At 43.3% G+C, this 20858-nt stretch overlaps 1 protein-coding gene across 1 annotated transcript in view; it reads right to left on the bottom strand.

Moving 5' to 3' along the window:
• The window catches only part of plekhb2 (pleckstrin homology domain containing, family B (evectins) member 2), a 54543-nt gene extending 35849 nt beyond the window's left edge, over positions 1-18694 (bottom strand). Inside the window, exons 1-5 of the mRNA XM_068042000.1 lie at positions 18607-18694; positions 3294-3352; positions 1891-2043; positions 1131-1233; positions 567-606 (exon numbers count right to left, since the gene is read on the bottom strand). Coding sequence (XP_067898101.1) covers positions 567-606; positions 1131-1233; positions 1891-2043; positions 3294-3330 — 333 coding nt within the window. The 5' untranslated portion in view covers positions 3331-3352; positions 18607-18694. The remainder of the gene's footprint in view (positions 1-566; positions 607-1130; positions 1234-1890; positions 2044-3293; positions 3353-18606) is intronic.
• Between the last annotated feature and the right edge of the window lie 2164 nt (positions 18695-20858).

The following is a 20858-nucleotide window of genomic DNA, read 5'->3' as shown; positions in this document are numbered from 1 at the left end:
CTCCCTCTATGGCAATATCCTTGCTAAGGTAAAGGGACCAAAACTGCACACAGTACTCCAAGGTCTAACCAAGGTTCTATACAACTGAAGCAAGACTTCACTACTTTTATCAGTTTTAGCACAAGTCCTCAAAAATTACAACATTAAAACATGGAAGCACTTTCGTAACACTTGCAAAGCATGGATGTTGGGAGAGCATCACCTCATGTCCCACTGTCATGTTAAAATAGCTGGCTGACACTCACCGTCTAGTTTCACCAATGAATTTGAACACTTAGCCAAGGTAATGCCTGTGGGGTGGAAGGCAATGGAGTCATATCCTAGCTGTGGTGTGTGAGGTAGAAGAGGGAAACGAAAGGGGTAAACATTCACCATAAAAGTATTACTCTACTCTGACACTCGTGTGCAACACAAGCAATGCTATGCATCAAATCGTTTGAAAGAGAAAAAATTGAGTATTTTTGTCTAACAGCTAAAATATTTGATGATTTCCATATACTCTTATTACTAAAAGATTTTCATCGCCTAAGGCAGATTATCATGAGTCCAAATGATTTTCTACTTACCGAGTTTGTCCACGCCTCTTGTAGAGCAAGTTTCCAGGCCCTGCACAAATGGAAAAATAGCATGAACACAGTATTCAGGAAAACTCAGAACCCAATCTTTCAGCTTCTAATCCACTTGCACAAAAAAATTAAAGTAACTGATGGTTCAGTAAACCCCTGATGAATGAGTGCAATATTCAGAATTTTTAAAAATTACAAGTTACATATCTCTTGGGATGAAAATGCAGTCAGAAAATGTGCAGTTTAATAACAGGATAGGACTGTTCCGCCATTCAACACAATGCACTCGTCTGCTACTCAGTTGTCCCCTTTGAAAGTCACAATGTCAAATCCCTGCAAATAATCAGAGTTTCTGAAGAAAAGCTCAAGCTGAATTCCATTGAAATTCTGGTCACACAATAGTCACCCAGCTACAATTTTCAAAATCCCTCTTCAGAGATGAGGGGAGAGGGAGAGCAGCGCGTGCAAGTGAGAACGCGAAACAAAGAGAAAGATCCACACCAGGATCAAATCAAGCTTTACACAAAAATGTTGAAAATAGAGGGAAATGTAAAAAGAACTTACAGGCAGTCATCAGCACTTTCAGCACAGAGATTGATAGTTCTTTCATCCCTGCACACAATTTGGAGTAAACAATCTCTAGGTTTCCCTTCTGGAGGCTGGAAATCTAATTTGGGAATAAATAATAGCTGAAACCAACGCATAACCCGAACAAAACAAAATTGAATTGAACTCCTTCACTTACAGTTACAGCAGTCAATTCAATACTCTTCCTGCCTGATATCCATTTATCTTTAACCGTTTATACTACAGCTTGAGTCTGTTTTCATTGCAAATCTGCAAAAAATAGATAACACAAACTCTCGGGAAATACCTTCTCAATCAACTGTCATTATTTATCCTGCTTTTCAGGTATGCCTGAAATCAACTAAAACTGAAGTATTGAATGTGGAGAGGTGGGAGGAGAAAATTGTTCCAAGTGCCTAACTGGACCAGTCCCCGAAGTGATCTGACCTCCGAGGCAGGCTTTATGAGTGTAGCAAGTTAAATTTCACAGCAGCTAAATCCCTATTGGACCAGTGGCAAATATACCAACCTCAATGTATAGGGTGCATTACAAATGCTTGACATCTTGAGGTAGCCAAAGGAGATACAGAGTTAAATAGAAAGATGCATGGTATCAGACAATTACAGGGGTGGGCAGCTATTTAATCAAATAATAAAGTGGGAATTTAAATGGCAAATGCAGTTTTGTCACAGGGCTAACTAAATACCTCTGGCATGCTGAAGTAGATAGAATCAGTCACAGTACAAAGCACAATACCTCTGCACTCATATCCAGATCGGATGTTAACACAATCCACTTTTATATGGATCTTATCTTCCATGTCTTCCCGCAACTGATCATCATAGTAAAAGAGCTGACCATTGGACCACAGATCAAACCAGTTGTTCTTCCATCGCTTTAAAATAGTACCTGAAATGAGTCAAAATAGAAAACACAGAAGCTGAAGCTTTTCTTGTTGGTGTCAGAGCCACAGCTGGTAACTCGGGGCCAAACAGCCACAAAACGTGTGGTCCAGGAGGCCATGAACAAACCTAACAAGCATTGTAACAAAGGCCCCAAACTCAAGGCACAAAAATAATGGTCCAAAGCAACTTATCAAAGCCAAGATAAGATAGCTCCTGAAAATCCCTGCCAACCAGTACAATACCATGTAGCACTGCTATAATAGATAATACATCTATGCTAATACTCATTCATGCAAAGCATATATCAAAATATAAAATAAAGTCACTAAATACAAGTAGCTTGTTGGATCATTACTAACAGTCTGCATGAGGAGACATATGGACAGTTACTTGATGTAGAATATTAATTGCCTTTGCAATAAAGTGTGCCTTCAACGTCAGATGCATCACACAACTGCCACTGGAAAACTATAACAACCCGCTACCAATAAGATCTTTCCATTGGTTCCAAGAAAAGCAATTGGAAACATTGCCAAAAAGCAAGGTCATTTCCTAATTTTCCACCAAATAACCCAACAGGAAAGGCTGGCACAACAGTGGAGGGGTCTTGGATATCATAGGTTTGCAATTAGTGTCAGTGTGGAAGTGTCTAATGTTAGGGGGAGAGAAAGAACAAAAGATTTTCTGTACAAATTAGGTATTGAATAGTATCAAATCAATATATTTGAAGTTTAAAACCTCGAACCACAAATGATTGATTTAGATTAGTTGGTACCAGTCAAATCTGGTTTAAATTTCTGCCCACCAACCCAGACTTTCTCTTTCTGATCTCTCCTACCTATGGGCGGCACAGTGGCGCAGCGGTTAGCACTGCAGCCTCACAGCTCCATCGATCCAGGTTCAATTCTGGGTCCTGCCTGTGTGGAGTTTGCAAGTTCTCCCTGTGTTTGCGTGGGTTTCCTCCGGGTGCTCCGGTTTCCTCCCACTTGCAGGTTGATAGGTAAATTGGCCATTATAAATTGCCCCTAGTATAGGTAGGTGGTAGGGAAATATAGGGACAGGTGGGGATGTGGTAGGAATATGGAATTAGTGTAGGATTAGTATAAATGGGTGGTTGATGGTCGGCACAGACTCGGTGGGCCGAAGGGCCTGTTTCAGTGCTGTATCTCTAAATATAAATATATAAAAATATACCACAGGTCACACTCTTCAGTTAAATACTACTTGACATGACAGTGAGAAAGTGTAACTCACTCTGGCGAAGCAGCCATCCACTCTTAACGTAGGCCATATCTTTTAATGACAAAAAGGATCTGCAAAAAGAAAAAAGGTTTAAAATGAGAAAAAAAAATAAAGCCTCACAATGACGTACAACACTTAAAAGGCACATGAAAATATATGGCAGGAAGAAGCATGCATTCTTACAACCAACTCAGCTTCATCTCGAGTCAATCAATAGGGAATCTGAAAAGCTGCAAATAATGGAAGTCAAAACTAAAAACAGAAGATGCTGGAAATGTACAGTACGTCTAAAGCATGTATGACTAAAGAGAGGTGTCCTATTTTGTGAGACATCACCTACTTAGGGCAAATGCACCTACAGTTTGGTTACATCATACTGGATGCCTTACAATGGTGACCAACACGCATACTAATTGCGTAATTATACCCTGAGAGCGTATTCAATGAAAAAAGAAATTGGACTTTCTTTTATTTCAAAGGATTGTAGAAATCAATTGGCGAAAAACTTTTTGGTGGCAGGGAAATGGGGCCAAGTTTTATTGAGTTAGGATTTAGGCAGTGCAGCCAAGGCTGCATTTATTTCTAGTTGTCTGCTGTAGCAGTTCTGTAGGGGGGCTGGGCGGTGATGGGAGCAGTATCTGGACAGTTTGTTCCAGACGTCAGTCTTTTTTTTAATATTCATTCATGGGATGTGGGCGTCACTGGCCAGGCCAGCATTTATTGCCCAACTTTAATTGCTCTTGAGAAGGTGGTGGTGAGCTGCCTTCTTGAACCGCTGCAGTCCATGTAGGGTAGGTACACCCACAGAGCTGTTAGGAAGGGAGTTCCAGGATTTTGACCCAGCGACACTGAAGGAACGGCGATATAGTTCCAAGTCAGGATGGTGTGTGACTTGGAGGGGAACTTGTAGGTGGTGGTGTTCCCATGTATTTGCTGCCCTTGTCCTTCAAGTTGGTAGAGGCCGTGGGTTTGGAAGGTGCTGTCTAAAGAGCCCTGGTACATTGCTGCAGTGCATCTTGTAGATGGTACACACTGCTGCCACTGCACGTCGGTGGTGTGAGGAGTGAATGTTTGTAGATGGGAAGCCAATCAAGTAGGCTGCTTTGTCCTGGATCGTGTTGAGCTTCTTGAGTGTTGTTGGAGCTGCACCCATCCAGGCAAGTGGAGAGTATTCCATCACACTCCTGACTTGTGCCTTGTAAATGAAGGACAGGCTTTGGGGAGTCAGGAAGCGAGTTACTCGCCGCAAGATTCCTCGCCTCTGACCTGCTCTTGTAGCCACAGTAGATTAGATTAGATTTTTTTTAGATTAGAGATACAGCACTGAAACAGGCCCTTCGGCCCACCGAGTCTGTGCCGACCATCAACCACCCATTTATACTAATCCTACACTAATCCCATATTCCTACCAAACATCCCCACCTGTCCCTATATTTCCCTACCACCTACCTATACTAGCGACAATTTATAATGGCCAATTTACCTATCAACCTGCAAGTCTTTTGGCTTGTGGGAGGAAACCGGAGCACCCAGAGAAAACCCACGCAGACACAGGGAGAACTTGCAAACTCCACACAGGCAGTACCCAGAATCGAACCCGGGTCACTGGAGCTGTGAGGCTGCAGTGCTAACCACTGCGCTGCATTTATATGGCTACTCCAGTTCAGTTTCTGGTCAATGGTAGCCCCTAGGATGTTGATAGTGGGGGATTCAGTGATGGTAATGCCATTGAATGTCAAGGGGAGATGGTTAGATCCTCTCTTGTTGGAGATGTTCATTGCCTGGCACTTGTGTGGCGCAAATGTTACTTGCTACTTATCAGCCAAAGCCTGGATATTGTCCAGGTCTTGCTGCATTTCTACATAGACTGCTTCAGTATCTGAGGAATCACGAATGGTGAACATTGTGCAATCATCAGCGAACATCCCCATTTCTGACCTTATGATTGAAGGAAGGTCATTGATGAAGCAGCTGAAGATGATTGGGCCTAGGACACTACCCTGAGGAACCCGTCCAGTGATGTCCTGGAGCTCAGATGATTGACCTCCAACAACCACAAACATCTTCCTTTGCGCCAAGTATGACTCCAGCCAGCAGAGGGTTTACCCCGATTCCCATTGACCTTAGTTTTGCTAGGGTTTCTTAATGCCATACTCGGTCAAATGCTGCCTTGATGTCAAGGGGAGTCACTCTCACCTCACCTATTTTCAGCTCTTTTGTCCAAGTTTGAACCAAGGCTGTAATGAGGTCAGGAACTGAGTGGCCCTGGCAGAACTCAAACTGAGCATCACGGAGCAGGTTATTGCTAAGCAAGTGCTGCTTGATGGCACTGTTGATGACACCTTCCATCACTTTACTGATGATTGAGAGTAGACTGATGGGGCGGTAATTGGCCGGGTGGGACTTGTCCTGCTTTTTGTGTACAGGACATACCTGGGCAATTTTCCACATTGCAGGGTAGATGCCAGTGCTGTAGCTGTACTGGAACAGCTTGGCTAGGGGTGCGGCAAGTTCTGGAGCACAGGTCTTCTATTGCCGGAATATTGTCAGGGCCCATAGCCTTTGCAGTATCCAGTGCCTTCAGTCGTTTCTTGATATCACGAGGAGTGAATCGAATTGGCTGAAGTCTGGCATCTGTAATGCTGGAGACTTCAGGAGGAGGCCGAGATGGATCATCAACTCAGCACTTCTGGCTGAAGATTGTTGCAAATGCTTCAGCCTTAACTTTTGCACTGTTGTGCTGGGCTCCCCCAGTATTGAGGATAGGGATATTTGTTGAGCCACCTCTTCCAGTTAGTTGTTTGATTGTCCACCACCATTCACGGCTGAATGTGGCAGGACTGCAGAGCTTCGATCTGATCCGTTGGTTATGGGATCGCTTAGCTCTGCCTATCGCATGCTGCTTACGCAGTTTGGCACGCAGATAGTCCTGTGTTGTAGGTTCACCAGGTTGACACCTCATTTTGAGGTATGCCTGGTGCTGCTCCTGGCATGCCCTCCTGCACTCTTCATTGAACCAGGTTTGGTCTCCTGCCTTGATGGTAATGGTAGAGTGAGGAATATGCCGGGCCATGAGGTTACAGATTGTGGTTGAGTACAATTCTGCTGCTGCTTATGGCCCACAGCACCTCATGGATGCCCAGTTTTGCATTGCTAGATCTGTTCGAAATCTATCCCATTTAGCACGGTGATAGTGCCACACAACACAATGGAGGGTATCCTCAATTTGAAGGCGGGACTTCGTCTCCACAACGACTGTGCGGTGGTCACTGCTACCAATACTGTCATGAACAGATGCATCTGCGGCAGGCAGATTGGTGAGGACGAGGTCAAGTATGTTTTCCCCTCACCACCTGCCGCATACCCAGTCTAGCAGATATATCCTTTAGGACTCGGCCAGCTCGGCAGTAGTGGTGCTACCGAGCCACTCTTGGTGATGGACATTGAAGTCCCCCACCCAGAGTACATTCTGTGCCCTCGCCACCCTCAGTGTTTCCTCCAAGTGCTGTTCAACATGGAGGAGTACTGACTCAGCAGCTGCAGGAGAGTGGTAGGTGGGAATCAGCAGGAGGTCTCCTTGTCCATGTTTGACCTGATGCATGAGACTTCATGGGGTCCAGAGTCGATATTGAGGACTCCCAGGGCAACTCCCTCCCTACTGTATACCACTGTGCCGCCACGTCTGGTGGGTCTGTCCTGCCAGTGGGACAGGACATACCCGGGGATGATGATGGCAGTGTCTGGGACATTGTTCGTAAGGTATGATTCCGAGTATGACTATGTCAGGCTGTTGCTTGACTAGTCTGTGGGACAGCTCTCCCAACTTTGGCACAAACCCCCAGATGTTAGTAAGGAGGACTTTGCAGGGTCGACAGGGCTGGGTTTGCCGTTGTCAATTTTGGCGCCTAGGTCGATGCCAGGTGGTCTGTCCGGTTTCATTCCTTTTTATTGACTTCTTAGCGGTTAGATACAACTTAGTGGCTTGCTCGGCCATTTCAGAGGGCGTGTAAGAGTCAACCACATTGCTGTGGGTCTGGAGTCACATGTAGGCCAGACCAGGTAAGGACAGCAGATTTCCTTCCCTAAAGGACATTAGTGAACCAGATGGGTTTTTACAACAATTGACAATGGTTTCATTAGACTAGCTTTTTAATTCCAGATTTATTAATTGAATTCAAATTCCACCTTTTGCTGTGGTGGGATTTGAACCCATGTCCCCAGAGCAATACCCTGAGTCTCTAGGTTACTAGTCCAGTGACAATACCACTACGCCACCACCGCCCCCCGAGTCACACCTCACAGAGAGGTGCTGCTTCAGAACAGGGTTGGTGTGACCAATAGTGCGCACAGTAAGTGGAAGATAGAAAATAAGGATCCACAGAATCTAATCCTATTCAACAGATATAATGTATTTGCTACCTGTTGGATAGACCATGGTGCCGGATGCATATTATGGCAGCTGTCAGGGATTCAATAATTCGTGGGACAGACAGCATCCTTTGTAAGCAGGATTGTGAATCTGACATGGTACATTGTCTCCCTGGTGCCAGGGTGAGGGACATCTCAAACCAGCTTGAAAGGATACTGGAAAGGGAAGGAGAGGATCCAGTTGTTGTAGCCCATGTTGACACAACCAACATAGGGAAGAGTAGGCAAGAGGTCCTGTTTAGAGCAATTCACAAACTAGGAGTGAAATTAAAGAACAGGACCTCAAGCGCTATAATTTCTGGATTAGCTGAGCTACATGCAAACTACCATAGGGATAAGCAGATTAGGGAGATGAACATGTGGCTGAAGGAGTGGTGTGGGAAACAGGGGCTCCATTTCATGGGACACTTGCACCAGTATTGGGACAGGAAGGAACTATACCATTGGGTGGGAGCCACCTAAACTGAGCTGGGACCAGGGTCCTAGCAGAAAGGATAAATAGGGCTGTTACAGGGACTTCAGTAAAAGGGCTCAGGTTAAAAAAGGTAGTATAAATAGTTCAAAAACAAACAAAAGGGAAGAGAGTAGACCAACATTGACAAATTGTGTTTTAGGCAATACAGGTAAAGGGAAAACTATAAAGATGCAAAGTGATTAAACCAGGAGAGAGAAATAAACACGAGCAAAACATTAGAGCTGAAGAAAAGGTTAAGCGTATGTGGCCCAAATAAGCATTCTTTACACAAATGCACAGAGTAGAAAGAACTAACTGAATGAATTGCAGGCACAAATTCAACTTGGAGGGCATGACATGGTAGCCATTACTGAGACATGGCTGTAAGATGGTCAGGACAAAGAGGAAATAAATATACCAGGTTCTAAGGTCTTCTGGGAAAATGGTAGCAGGGTAGTAGCCGCCTAGGTGATTAAGGATGAAATTACTTCAATGATAGAGGATAAAACGAGAAGTATGCAGGCAGTGGAGACTTTATGGGCATTAAGAATCAGAAAAGGATTCAAGACTATAGTGGCAATTGCATATAGGCCCGCTGGTAACAGCCATGAAGTGGGAGATTGTATAAATGTGGAGATTAGACAAGTAGCAAAGGCAGAGTTGTTTTAATGGGGAATTTTAACTTTCATATAGATTGAAATAAGCAGACCAGCACTTCAGAAAGGTAGCGAATTTCCTGAGTGCCCAGGATAGTTTTCTGCAACAATAAGTCCCAGAACCAACAAGGGAGCATGTCACATTAGATTCAGTAAATCAGTAATGAGCCAGATATAGTTAACGGCCTAATGATGCATCCACATTTATCAGATACCAATCATACAATCGACTTCAATGTAGTGTTTAAAAGGGAGAAATGCGAAACAGCTGCTAAGATTCTAGTTAAAGCTGACCTCAATGCGATGAGGTCGAGACTGTCCGCAGTAAACTGGGCAAATCTGTTCATGGGTAAAAATGACAGAAGATCAGTGGGAGGTGTTTAAAAAATAATTTGTGGTACAGAAGCAGTTTATATCCTTAAGGGGCAGTGGCGCTACATTAAAAAACAGCCATGGATGACTCAGTGGTAAGAGACAACATAAAACTAAAAAGGACAAGCAAACAAAAATACAAAAACTAGCACAGATCCTGGTGAATGGAAAAAATACAAATAACAGCAAAGGATAACAAAACAGATAGTAGGAGCTACAAAAAGACAGTCAGAAAAACTTGCAAAGGATAACTAATGCTTTTACAATTACATTAGAGAAAGAAAGTGGGCAGGAGCAATTTAGGCCCCTTGTGATATTGTCAATGAAAATAAGAAAATGGCAAGATGTTGAATAATTACTGTGCATCAGTATTTACAGTAGTTGAAGAGGTCAGCATTCTGGAAATCCCAAAAAGCTAATATTGAATCAGGGACAGGGACTCACCAAATTAACGTAAGCAAAATAATCAAGAAGAAAATAACGGTACTGAAGAGTGACAAATTCCCAGGGCCAGATGGCTTCCATTCCAGTGTTAAAGTAGATGAGAACAATGCAGATGCCTCAACTGCAAACCTACAAAGTTCTCTCAGTTTAGAAACCATTCTTTCAGACTGGAGAATTGAGTTTGTCACTCCATTATTTAAGAATGGTGAGAGGGGAAACCAGGGAATTATAGACCAGTTCCCTTAACATCTGTTGGCAGGAAATTACTGGAGTGCATAATTAAAGACCAAGTGTTACAACTGACCACTCCTGTCCAAAGCCCCCAATCAAAATATACAATTCTGATTGCGGTGGGAGAAACGCACTGATAATTCAATCGCGTCCCTCCACAGATCGCATATCATTTAAAAACTTTCCAAATTAAAGACCCAGCCAAATTGTACCATCTATTAACCCCCGAATGAGGCTAACCAAACAAGATGTCTTTAAATCAACAAATTAACTCTTTAAAAGAACTAAATTCTTAAACACTATGAACATTTAAAAATAGAAAAATTAGAGTCCTTGCAAACTTTCAGTCCAATATTGTTTGAAGTCCTAGCAGAATGTTGTTCGAAGTAAAGCGAATTTCAACAATTAGCAACCTGCAAACACTTTCAACAGAATCAATCTGACTTTGGAGTTTTTTCTGAGGGATAAAACATTGTCACAGTCTAACTTAGGTTGATAGGTTAATTGGCCATTATAAATTGCCCCTAGTATAGGTAGGTGGTAGGGAAATATAGGGACAGGTGGGGATGTGGTAGGAATATGGGATTAGTGTAGGATTAGTATAAAATGGGTGGTTGATGGTCGGCACAGACTCGGTGGGCCGAAGGGCCTGTTTCAGTGCTGTATCTCTAAACTAAACTAAACTTCCCTTTCTTCAATTTAAATTACCAGAGATCTGTGTCTTGGCTTGTCTTTTTAGAATTTCGAAATAATAATTAAGCAGACAAAAGCCTATTTCCTTCAGCTTAAATGATTGAGCTCTTTTTCAGTGCTGTCACCACAGCTGTCTGTGTCTTCTGTCTGTGTTCAGTTAGGACAAACTGTCTTCAACTGACAGTTCAAAACTACACTAACAAATGTATCACATTAGGCTCGCTCCCAGTGGCTGTTTCCATGGTATCGAAAATGCACCCTTTGAATCGCAGTCTCCAAATGGCTGTTTCTAAGGCAACGAAAATGCACCTTCCTATAACTCCTAAGACCCGAGTCATATATAGGCCAGACGGGTGAAAGATGCCTTAAAGGCAAACTGCATATTCCAAAAAAACGACAGGACCGTGACAAAAGTGACTGAATACCTCAAAGATTTTCAGGGCATCCGAGAGCCAGTATGGATTTTTTTTTTTTTTAATTTATTCTATCTTGGGATATGAGTATCACGAACAAGGCCAGCATTTATTGCCGACCCCTAATTGCCCTTGATGTGGTGGTGGTGAGCTGCCTTCTTGAATCTCTGCAGTTCATGTTTGTAGGTATACCCACAGTGCTGTTAGGAAGGGAGTTCCAGGATTTTGACCCAGTGACAGTGAAGGAATGGCGATATAGTTCCAAGTCAGGGTGGTGTGGGGCTTGGAATGGAGCTTGCAGGTGGTGGCATTCCCATGTATCTGCAGACCTTACCCTTCTAGCTGGTAGAGGTTGCGGGTTTTGAAGGTACTGTTGAAGGAGCCTTGGCAAGCTGCTGCAGTGCATCTTGTAAATGCTAAACACTGCCGTTACCGTGCACCAGTGGTGAAAGGAGTGAATGTATAAGGTAATAGATGGAGTGTCAATCAAGCAGGCTACTTTGTCTTGGATGGTGTCAAGCTTCAAATGTTATTGGAGCTGCACTAATCCAGACAAATGGAAAATGATCGGAAATAGGAGCAGGACTATTGCATTCAGCTGCTCGAGATGGCTCCGCCATTCAAACAGATCATGGCTCATTATCTACTTCTATGCCATATTTCCCCACTATCCCCATATGCCTTGATGTCATTCATATCTAGATATGTATCAATTTCTGTCTTGAACCTGCTCATTGATTGAGCTTCCACAGCCCTCTGGAGTAGGGAATTCCACAGATTCACCACCCTGAGTAAAGAAATTCCTCCTCATCTCAGTCTTAAATGGTCTACCCCTTATTCTGAGACTGTGTCCCCTGGTTCTAGACTCATCAGCCAGGGGAAACATCCTATCCACATCTACCCTGTCATGCCCTTAAAAATTTTTTAAGTTCCATGACATCACCTCTCATTCTTCAAAACTCTAGAGAATACAGGCCCAGTTTCTGCAATCTCTCCTCATAAGACAATCCCGCCATCCCAGGGATTAATCTGGTTAACCTCCATTGCACTCCATCTATGGCAAGTATATCCTTCCTTAGATAGAGACCAAAACTATATGCAACACTCCAGGTATGGTCTCACCAAGGCTTTATACAATTGCAGCAAGACATCTTTACTCCTGTACTCAAATCCCCTTGCAATGAAGGTCAACATACCATTTGCCTTCCTAATTGCTTGGTGCACTTGCATACTAGCTTTTTGTGACTCATGAACAAGGACACCCAGGTCCCTTTGGACATCAACACTTCCCAACCTCTCACCATTTAAGAAATACTCTGCCTTTCTGTTTTTTCTACCAAAATGGATCACTTCACACTTATTCACATTCTATTTCATCTGCCATTTTCTTGCCCACTTAGCCTGTCCAAATCCCCTTGAAGCCTCCTTGCATCCTCCTCATAACTTACATTCCCACCTAGTTTTGTGTCATCAGCAAATCTGGAAATACTATATTTGGTTCCCATATCCAAATCATTTATATAGATTGTGAACAGCTATGGCCCAAGCACTGATCCTTGCGGTACCCCACTAGTAACAGCCTGCCATCCTGAAACTGACCCATTTATTCTTACTCTGTTTTCAGTCTGTTAACCAATTCTCAATTCATTGAAGTATATTATCCTCAATCCCATGCGCTCTAATTTTGTTTACTAACCTCTTGTGTGGGATGTTACCAGAAGTCTTCTGAAATTCCAAATACACCACATCAACTGGTTCTCCTTTATCGATGTTACAAGTAACATCCACAAAAAACTCCAACAAGTTTGTCAAACATGATTTCCCTCTCACAAATTCATGTTGACGCTTCCCAATCCTATTATTTTCCAATTGTCCAGTTAGCTCATTCTTAATAGATTCTCACATTTTCCCTACTACTGACATCAAACTAACAGGTCTGTAGTTCTCTGTTTTCTGTCTTGCTCCCTTCTTAAATTTTGGGGTTACATTCATTACTTTCCAGTCTGCAGAAACCCTTCCAGAATCTATAGAATTTTGAAAGATAACCACCAATGCATCCATTATCTCTAATAGCCACCTCCTTCAATACTCGGGTGTGTAGCTCATCTGGTCCAGATTTATCAACTTTCAATCCAATTAATTAATTTTGAGTACTCCCTCTTTTTTGATACTAATTACTTTCAGTTCCTCATTTTTACAAGTCCCTTGGTTCCCTCGTATTTCTGAAATATTTTGTGTCTTCTACCGTGAATACAGACACAAAGTAATTGTTTAGTCTCTTCGCCATTTCCTCACTGTCCACCACAAATCCTCCTGCAGAGGCTTGCAATGAACCCACATTCATGCTTGCTGATTTTTTCCTTTTCACATAGCTAAAGAAGTTTTTACAGTCCACCTTTATGTTTCTAGCTAACTTACATTCATAATCTCTTTTCCTTTTCTGGACCAGTTTCTTGGTCCCCCTTTGTTGGACGCTAAATTGCTCCCAATCCACAGCTTACCACTTTTCCTGGCGATCATATAAGCCACTTCCTTTGACTTAATGAAATCCTTAACTTATTAGCCATGATTGTGTCTTAGAGGAAAGTTTTTTGTTGCAAACCGTGCAATACTTCTTTAAATAAGATTCATTGCCTAACAGCAATTTTTTTTTAATGTGTTTTCCCAGTCTACCATAGCCAACTTGCCCCTTATACCTTTATAGTTTCCTTTCTTCAGATTTAAGGCCCTAGTTTCAGAATGAACTATATCTCTTTCAAACTTAATGCAAACTTCTATCACACTCCTGACCTGCGCCTTGTAGTGTGCAGGTTTTGGGGAGTCAGGTGGTAAGTTACACACGCCACCGAATTCCCAGCCTCTGACCTGCTCTTGTAGCCACGGTATTTATATGACTGCTCCGGTTAAGTTTCTGGTCAATGGCAACCCCCAGATGTTGACGGCAGGGATTCAACAATGGTAATGCCATTGAATGTCACGGGGAGATGGTGCGATTCTCTCTTGTTGGAGATGGTCAGTGCCTGGCACTTGTGTGGCACTAATGTCACTTGCTACAGAGCAGCCCAAGCCTGAAAGTTATGCCGGTCTTACTGCATGTGGGCATGGACTGCTTCAGTAAACAAGGAGTTGCAAATGGTACTGAACACTGCCATCATCAGCAAACATCCCCACTTCTGACCTTATGCTAGATGGAAGGTCATTGATGAAGCAGCTGAAAACGTTAGGGCCTGGGACACTGCCCTGAAGAACTCCTGCAGTGATGTCCTGGGCCTGAGATGATCAGCCTCCAACAACCATCTTCCTTTATGCTAGGTTTGTCTTCAACCAGCAGAGAGTTTTCCGCCCAATTCCCACTGACTTCAATTTTGCTAGAGCTCTTTGATGCCACACAGTCAAAAACTGCCTTGATGCCAAGTGCAATCACTCCCACCAACTCTGGAGCTCAGCTTTGTATTCATGTTTCGATCAAGGCTGTAATGAGGTCTGGAGCTGAGTGGCTCTGGTGAAAAATACGTCATGCCTGATGAACCCAATTGATTTTTTTTTGAATAGGTAACGAAGGTAGTGGAGAGGGGAGTGTCAATTGATTTGTTTTTTTAAATGGACTTTCCGGAGGCATTTGATGAAGTCTATCATAAGTGACTGTTAGGTAAAGCCGAAGCATATGGAATTGAAGGCAAATTACTGACCAGGTTAGGAAAATGACTAAGCAGCAGGAGACAGAATAGGGATAATGGGCAGGTGCTCTAATTGACAGGATGTGACTAGTGCTATCCCACAAGGATTTGTGTTGCAACCTCACTATTCACTACATTTATTAACGATTTAGATGATTCAATAGAAAGCCACATTCCAAGTTTGCTGATGGATGGAAGCATAAAATTACAAAGAGATAATGATGGAATTAAGTGAATGAAATCTGTTTGCCACAGTTTTACCCAATGTAGGCAAATGTGAGGTCATCCACTTTGGACCTCAAAAGCATAGGATTGGTAAATATTTACAAAATAACTAGTGCAAAGCTGGAAACAGTGGAGGCCCAAAGAGACTTAGGGGTTTAGGTGCACAGATCATTAAAATGTCAAATAGCTACAAAAAATCATCAAAGACTAATGGAATGCTGGCATTCATATCTAGAGGACTAGAAAACAAGGGGGTAGAAGTCATGCTTCAGCTATACAAAGCCCTCATTAAAGCACACGGAGTACTTTCAACAATTCTGGGTACCACGTTAGGAAGGAAATATAAGCCTTGGAGGGAGCGCAACATAGATTTATCAGAATGATGGCTGGATCCAAGGGTGAAATTACAAGAGAATACTCAAACTAGGATTATGCTCCCTGGAATTTAGAAGATTAAGGGCCATGATTCCATCAATCTCTAGAGTGGGTTGTTACCAGCTGCATGAATATTAGTTCAAGAGTTCACCTACCTAGGCTCAACTATCACCAGTAACCTGTCTCGCGATGCAGAAATCAACAAGCGCATGGGAAAGGCTTCCGCTGCTATGTCCAGACTGGCCTAGAGAGTGTGGGAAAATGGCGCACTGACACAGAACACAAAAGTCCAAGTGTATCAAGCCTGTGTCCTCAGTACCTTGCTCTACAGCAGTGAGGCCTGGACAATGTACGTCAGCCAAGAGCAACGTCTCAATTCATTCCATCTTCGCTGCCTCCGGAGAATCCTTGGCGTCGGGTGGCAGGACCGTATCTCCAACACTGAAGTCCTCGAGGCGGCCAACATCCCCAGCATATACACCCTACTAAGCCAGCGGCACCTGAGATGGCTTGGCTACGTGAGCCGCATGGAAGATGGCAGGATCCCCAAGGACACATTGTACAGCGAGCTCGTCACTGGTATCAGACCCACTGGCCGTCCTCGTCATTGCTTTAAAGACGTCTGCAAATGCGACATGAAGTCCTGTGACATTGATCACAAGTCGTGGGAGTCAGTTGCCAGCGATCGCCAGAGCTGGCGGGCAACCATAAAGGCGGGGCTAAAGCGTGGCGAGTCGAAGAGACTTAGCATTTGGCAGGAAAAAAAGTCAGAAGCGCAAGGAGAGAGCCAACTGTGTAACAGCCCTGTCATCCAATTTTATCTGCAGCCTCTGTGGAAGAGTCTGCCACTCTAGAATTGGCCTTTATAGCCACTCCAGGCACTGCTTCACAAACCACTGACCACCTCCAGGCGCTTACCCATTGTCTCGAGACAAGGAGGCCAAAGGTTGCTGTTTCCCAGAATGGCAAGTGTGATTTTAAGCACTTTCCTGGTAGGTTTCACAAGCCTTAATGAATAGGAAGATCCAGATAAATATCGGCCAAGAAACAGAACTCCCCCTGCTCTTTGAATACTGCAGGGGGATGTTTTACATCCATCTGAATCGGCAGTCAGTTTGAAGTCTCACCTGGAAAATGGCACATCCAACAGTACTGCATATGCATTAAGTCCTCAAGTATTTGGAGTGGGACTTGAGCCCATAACATTCTGATGCAAAGACAAGTTTGCTACCATTGAGCCAAAGCTGAAACCTATGTCCCCAATTATAAAACTCAAAATGTTGCTGTACGTGATTATGTTTTTGTACGACTACACCTTTAGGGAATGACGTATCAGACCTCCTGAGACTCTGTTCACCCAAAACCTTCAGCACTTTCCCACTGAGAGTTTACTTCAACAATATTTTTGAACTTCAGTTTCACAACATCAAAAAGCAGCTTCTGCCTGCACAATCTGCTAACTGCTCTACATCCTCCTCCAGTCTTTTGAGGTCCTCCTCAATGTTTACCAAACCTCCTACTTTTTGTAGCTTCAGATTTTGACATTATGGACCCACGATAACCGATTCAAATCCAAGATTCAATATTCAATTTTCAGGTACTGGACAATAAATTTCTAGCTTAGTTATCTTTTAGATAATTAAAATAGGAAACTGATTTTCAGCACTAGTATTCAGTAAGACTACACTTTCTATTACTCCACCACTTACTTATATTGCCAATATGTCACAATAACAGATGTTTTAACACTGTGCTAAAGTTTTTATGTGCACTGTATTAATTGAGGAATTAAGAACTTAATGCAGTAAGTGAAAAATTAAACTACATTTGTGACCGGAATTGGGAGCTTAACTCGATCTGCCTGAACTACCTGAACTATTTGATCTAAGAGTAACTTATGCTGGTACTAGATACCTTAAAGTCAAAATGCATTCCATCTCCCACCAATAACACCAGTCAGATTAAGGTGCAAACTGGCTCAATCATGACAATGATAATGATGACAATGTTTACAACAAGTACTGATAATTAAAACCAACCAGACTGGCAATTATCTATTCTTGATTCAAACTGTAAACTGCTCTAAATGACATCATGGTGAACTGTTTCCTCAAAATATGCAAGAGTCCCAACATTAGTTTAGTTTAGTTTAGAGATACAGCACTGAAACAGGCCCTTCGGCCCACAGAGTCTGTGCCGACCATCCACCACCCATTTATACTAATCCTACATTCCTACCACATCCCCACCTGTCCCTATATTTCCCTACCACCTACCTATACTAGGGGCAATTTATAATGGCCAATTAACCTATCAACCAGCAAGTCTTTGGCATGTGGGAGGAAACCGGAGCACCCGGAGGAAACCCACACAGACAGAGGGAGAACTTGCAAACTCCACGCAGGCAGTACCCAGAATTGAACCCGGGTCGCTGGAGCTGTGAGGCTGCGGTGCTAACCACTGCGCCATGAAATATAAAAACACAAAATGATCTACATGTGATGCAAGAGACAAACACGACTTGGATTTTAATTTTTTTGGGAGGCGGATGAAAAAAAAAGGCAGAAAATTTTGGTTTTGTTTCTGGGAGAAAAAGTAGGAGTTATGACATTGTCACAGATAACGACTGCCACACACTAATAAACAAACACCTTCTTCCTCCCTCTTGCATCATAAAAAAAAGGCCTTCAAGCCTGTGCCAGTATTTTTAGAAACACAGGAAGAAGCCAAACAACCCCAAGGCCTGTTCTGTAAACAGACAGCTCATTTTTCAAGACACACAAAGGTAAAGGCAAAAACAGATTACTTAGCAGGTGTAAGAGAAACTAGTCCGCCTGGTTTATGAGTTGGCTGCCTGCACGGATACTAACGGGGCGGGGGGGGGGGGGGGTAAATACAAATCCTGCCCCACCTCCTCTTACTGGCGCTGATGCAGAATGTGGGAGGGTGGGGAAGAAATACTGGAAACATCAAAGACTTGCAGGTTGATAGGTAGATTGGCCATTGTAAATTGCCCCTAGCATAGGTAGGTGGTAGGGGAATTGTGGGGATGTTGTAGGGAATATGGGATTAATGTAGATTAGTATAAAATGGGTGGTTGATGGTCGACACAGACTCGGTGGGCCGAAGGGCCTGTTTCAGTGCTGTATCAATAAATAAATAAATAAAAATCAAAACGAACTCGAGCCATGATAGCACCCTTTGCCGAGTCTGGACCGGCCCGTTGCCCCAGACAGCTACACCTGCGAACCGCCCAATTGACACAGGCTGAAACATTTCAAATTGGAACCCTAATACTCAATGTAACCGAATCAAAACGCTATGCAACATTCCACCTCACCCGACACTACAGCTTACCCTCTGCTACAGCCGGAGCCAGTCACTGCTCTTCAACTTCTGCCGTTTCACTCGTGACAAGTCACGTCACCCCGAGCCCAGCCGCAGTGTCCTCTGGGAGTTGTAGTGTGCTCCGCCCAATTCCGCGCTCGTCGACGGGGTGGCGGGACTACAATTCCCAGCCAGCAATGCGGGGTCCTCCTGCCTGGTTGGGGAGGGTGTGATGCTTGTGGATAAAATATGTGCAGCGCACTCTGTGGTGTCGATGTTTAAATAGCTGGTCTTTTTGGTGCCTTCATGAGGTGTTTATAGTCTAGAGCGACGTTTCTCCCATGGGAAATCTGTCTGAGGCCTCCATTAAGGATTTGCTGGCGTTAATCCTCTCCAGTCAGAACCTGGATAAGGGACCGCCTAGATGTGTTTATGGTGATATGGAAAAGCATCGCTAAGGATGTGTGGGGACCTTGATACATCCAGACTCTGTCCCCTGTTCATTTCACAAGCGCCCTTCCATGATTCCATGGGATAAAAGCAAACCACCTGCAGGACCCTATGATAGTTATCCAGTGAAATAAACCAGGTTATAGAAAGATTTCACTTCAATCAGGAGAGAAAATGCTACCAGATATTTTAAAATTCTCCCAAAACAATTCTGCCGAGAATGGAATTCAAGATCCTAAGCCAATGCCTAAAGCAAGAGAAACTCAGTAAAAACATTGAGGTTATACTTGTTTTGTGTCCACTGGGTGAGCTATAGGATGTATAGTTCCAATTTGTAAAAAATTCTGAGGTAATGTTGGACAAGAATACCAGAACAAAGTATTTCACTTTGCTTGCTCCTCAGGATTTGCAGGTTTTCACAAAGTGCTAGTCTAGTTGTAGTACATCTCAGCATACAGCATCTACGTGTATTGTAAAACTTGAACAATTGGCTCGACAGAGTCCAGGCCTGAGTTCTGCCAGCAAAGCTCCACAGTGGATACTTAATATTCAAGTACTTTACTGCAACCTGTTTGTCAAAAGATATAAATAGACAAAACAAAAGTAAAACTGATAATGCTTTACCAGCCCCTCTTGGACATAATGTTATTGAGTAGATTCCATTGCATTGGGGTCAAATACTGCATCTGGACCTGGAGTAATTCCACTTAGCCTTGAAACTGAAAGATGATGGCTGTTAAATCAGGGTTGTTATTTATGCTGGTACATCCTTGAGTAATTGCTGCAGGGCATATACTAATAGAGCTTTTAACACAAAATCCAAGAAATTTGTGCAATACTGAGCTGGTTTGCTCTATCTTATGTGATGTCCCACATATTCTGGAGTTTCCCCAGAATTTGTTTGATGTTGATTTAAAAGTCAGTTCTGTTGCATTCATGTGGGAATTTCAACCTTTCATGACCCATTTAATCTGCCTCATGAGAGATTGCCTATTGGTGCCCCATCTTATTCAAGCTATTTGGAAACTGCCTACTTAAATGTTCGCTGTTCAGGAATCTTCTGTAAGGCTTTTATTTTGAAGCAGTCCACCATACCACCAATGTTTACAATTGGACAACAGTTGTCTGGGTGGATCTTTAGAGGTCAGAACTCCTCTCTGCAGTGGCTGATGGCTCAGTTCCCTAACCCAGGTGACTACTGACAGTGGGATTCATGATGCCACCAGAATCATTATAGAACAGATAAACCAGCATTCTGATGGCATGCTTCAGTTACTGTAACAGATCTTGGGGAACTGTGCAGTAGACTCCAGTCAGAATGTCTAGAACCATGATAGTGTGCTGTGTAACTTTACCCTTCAAACAGGCCTCATGGTATATGTCAGGAGGATAAATGGGAAGGAATGAGATGCCATCAGGTGAACAGGCAACCAAGACCAACTGTGGGAGAGGTTGCACAGGAGCATCCTTTACTAGCAATGGGACAGCTATGGACAGAGTAAATATGGAACACCTTTTGCTGACTATTTCCTGGGCCTTAGCTCTGGTTGTCCACTGAATAGAGGGAAATCTGGCCAAATGGCACCAATTGGAAGCCCTGAAAGATACTTGTCTATATTCCAGTACCAATCACTTGAAAGCCAGAAAAGACAGCCCTTTCCATTCTGCCACCCAGGGCATCTATGGTAGCAGTCACAGCTTCCCTGCCAAATGGTTTCACTGTCATTAGGACCTCTGTTGTGGTCTTGTGCTGCTGATCATTCTGGAGTTAGTACATGCTCCTGGTTTAACTGCAGTGCTGAATATATCATTGTGGTGCTGCAGATGTAGTT

Source organism: Heterodontus francisci, chromosome 11 (genome assembly GCF_036365525.1).
Source record: "Heterodontus francisci isolate sHetFra1 chromosome 11, sHetFra1.hap1, whole genome shotgun sequence".
In the NCBI taxonomy this organism is placed as follows: Eukaryota; Metazoa; Chordata; class Chondrichthyes; order Heterodontiformes; family Heterodontidae; genus Heterodontus; species Heterodontus francisci.
This window is presented reverse-complemented; position numbering and strand designations above follow the sequence as displayed.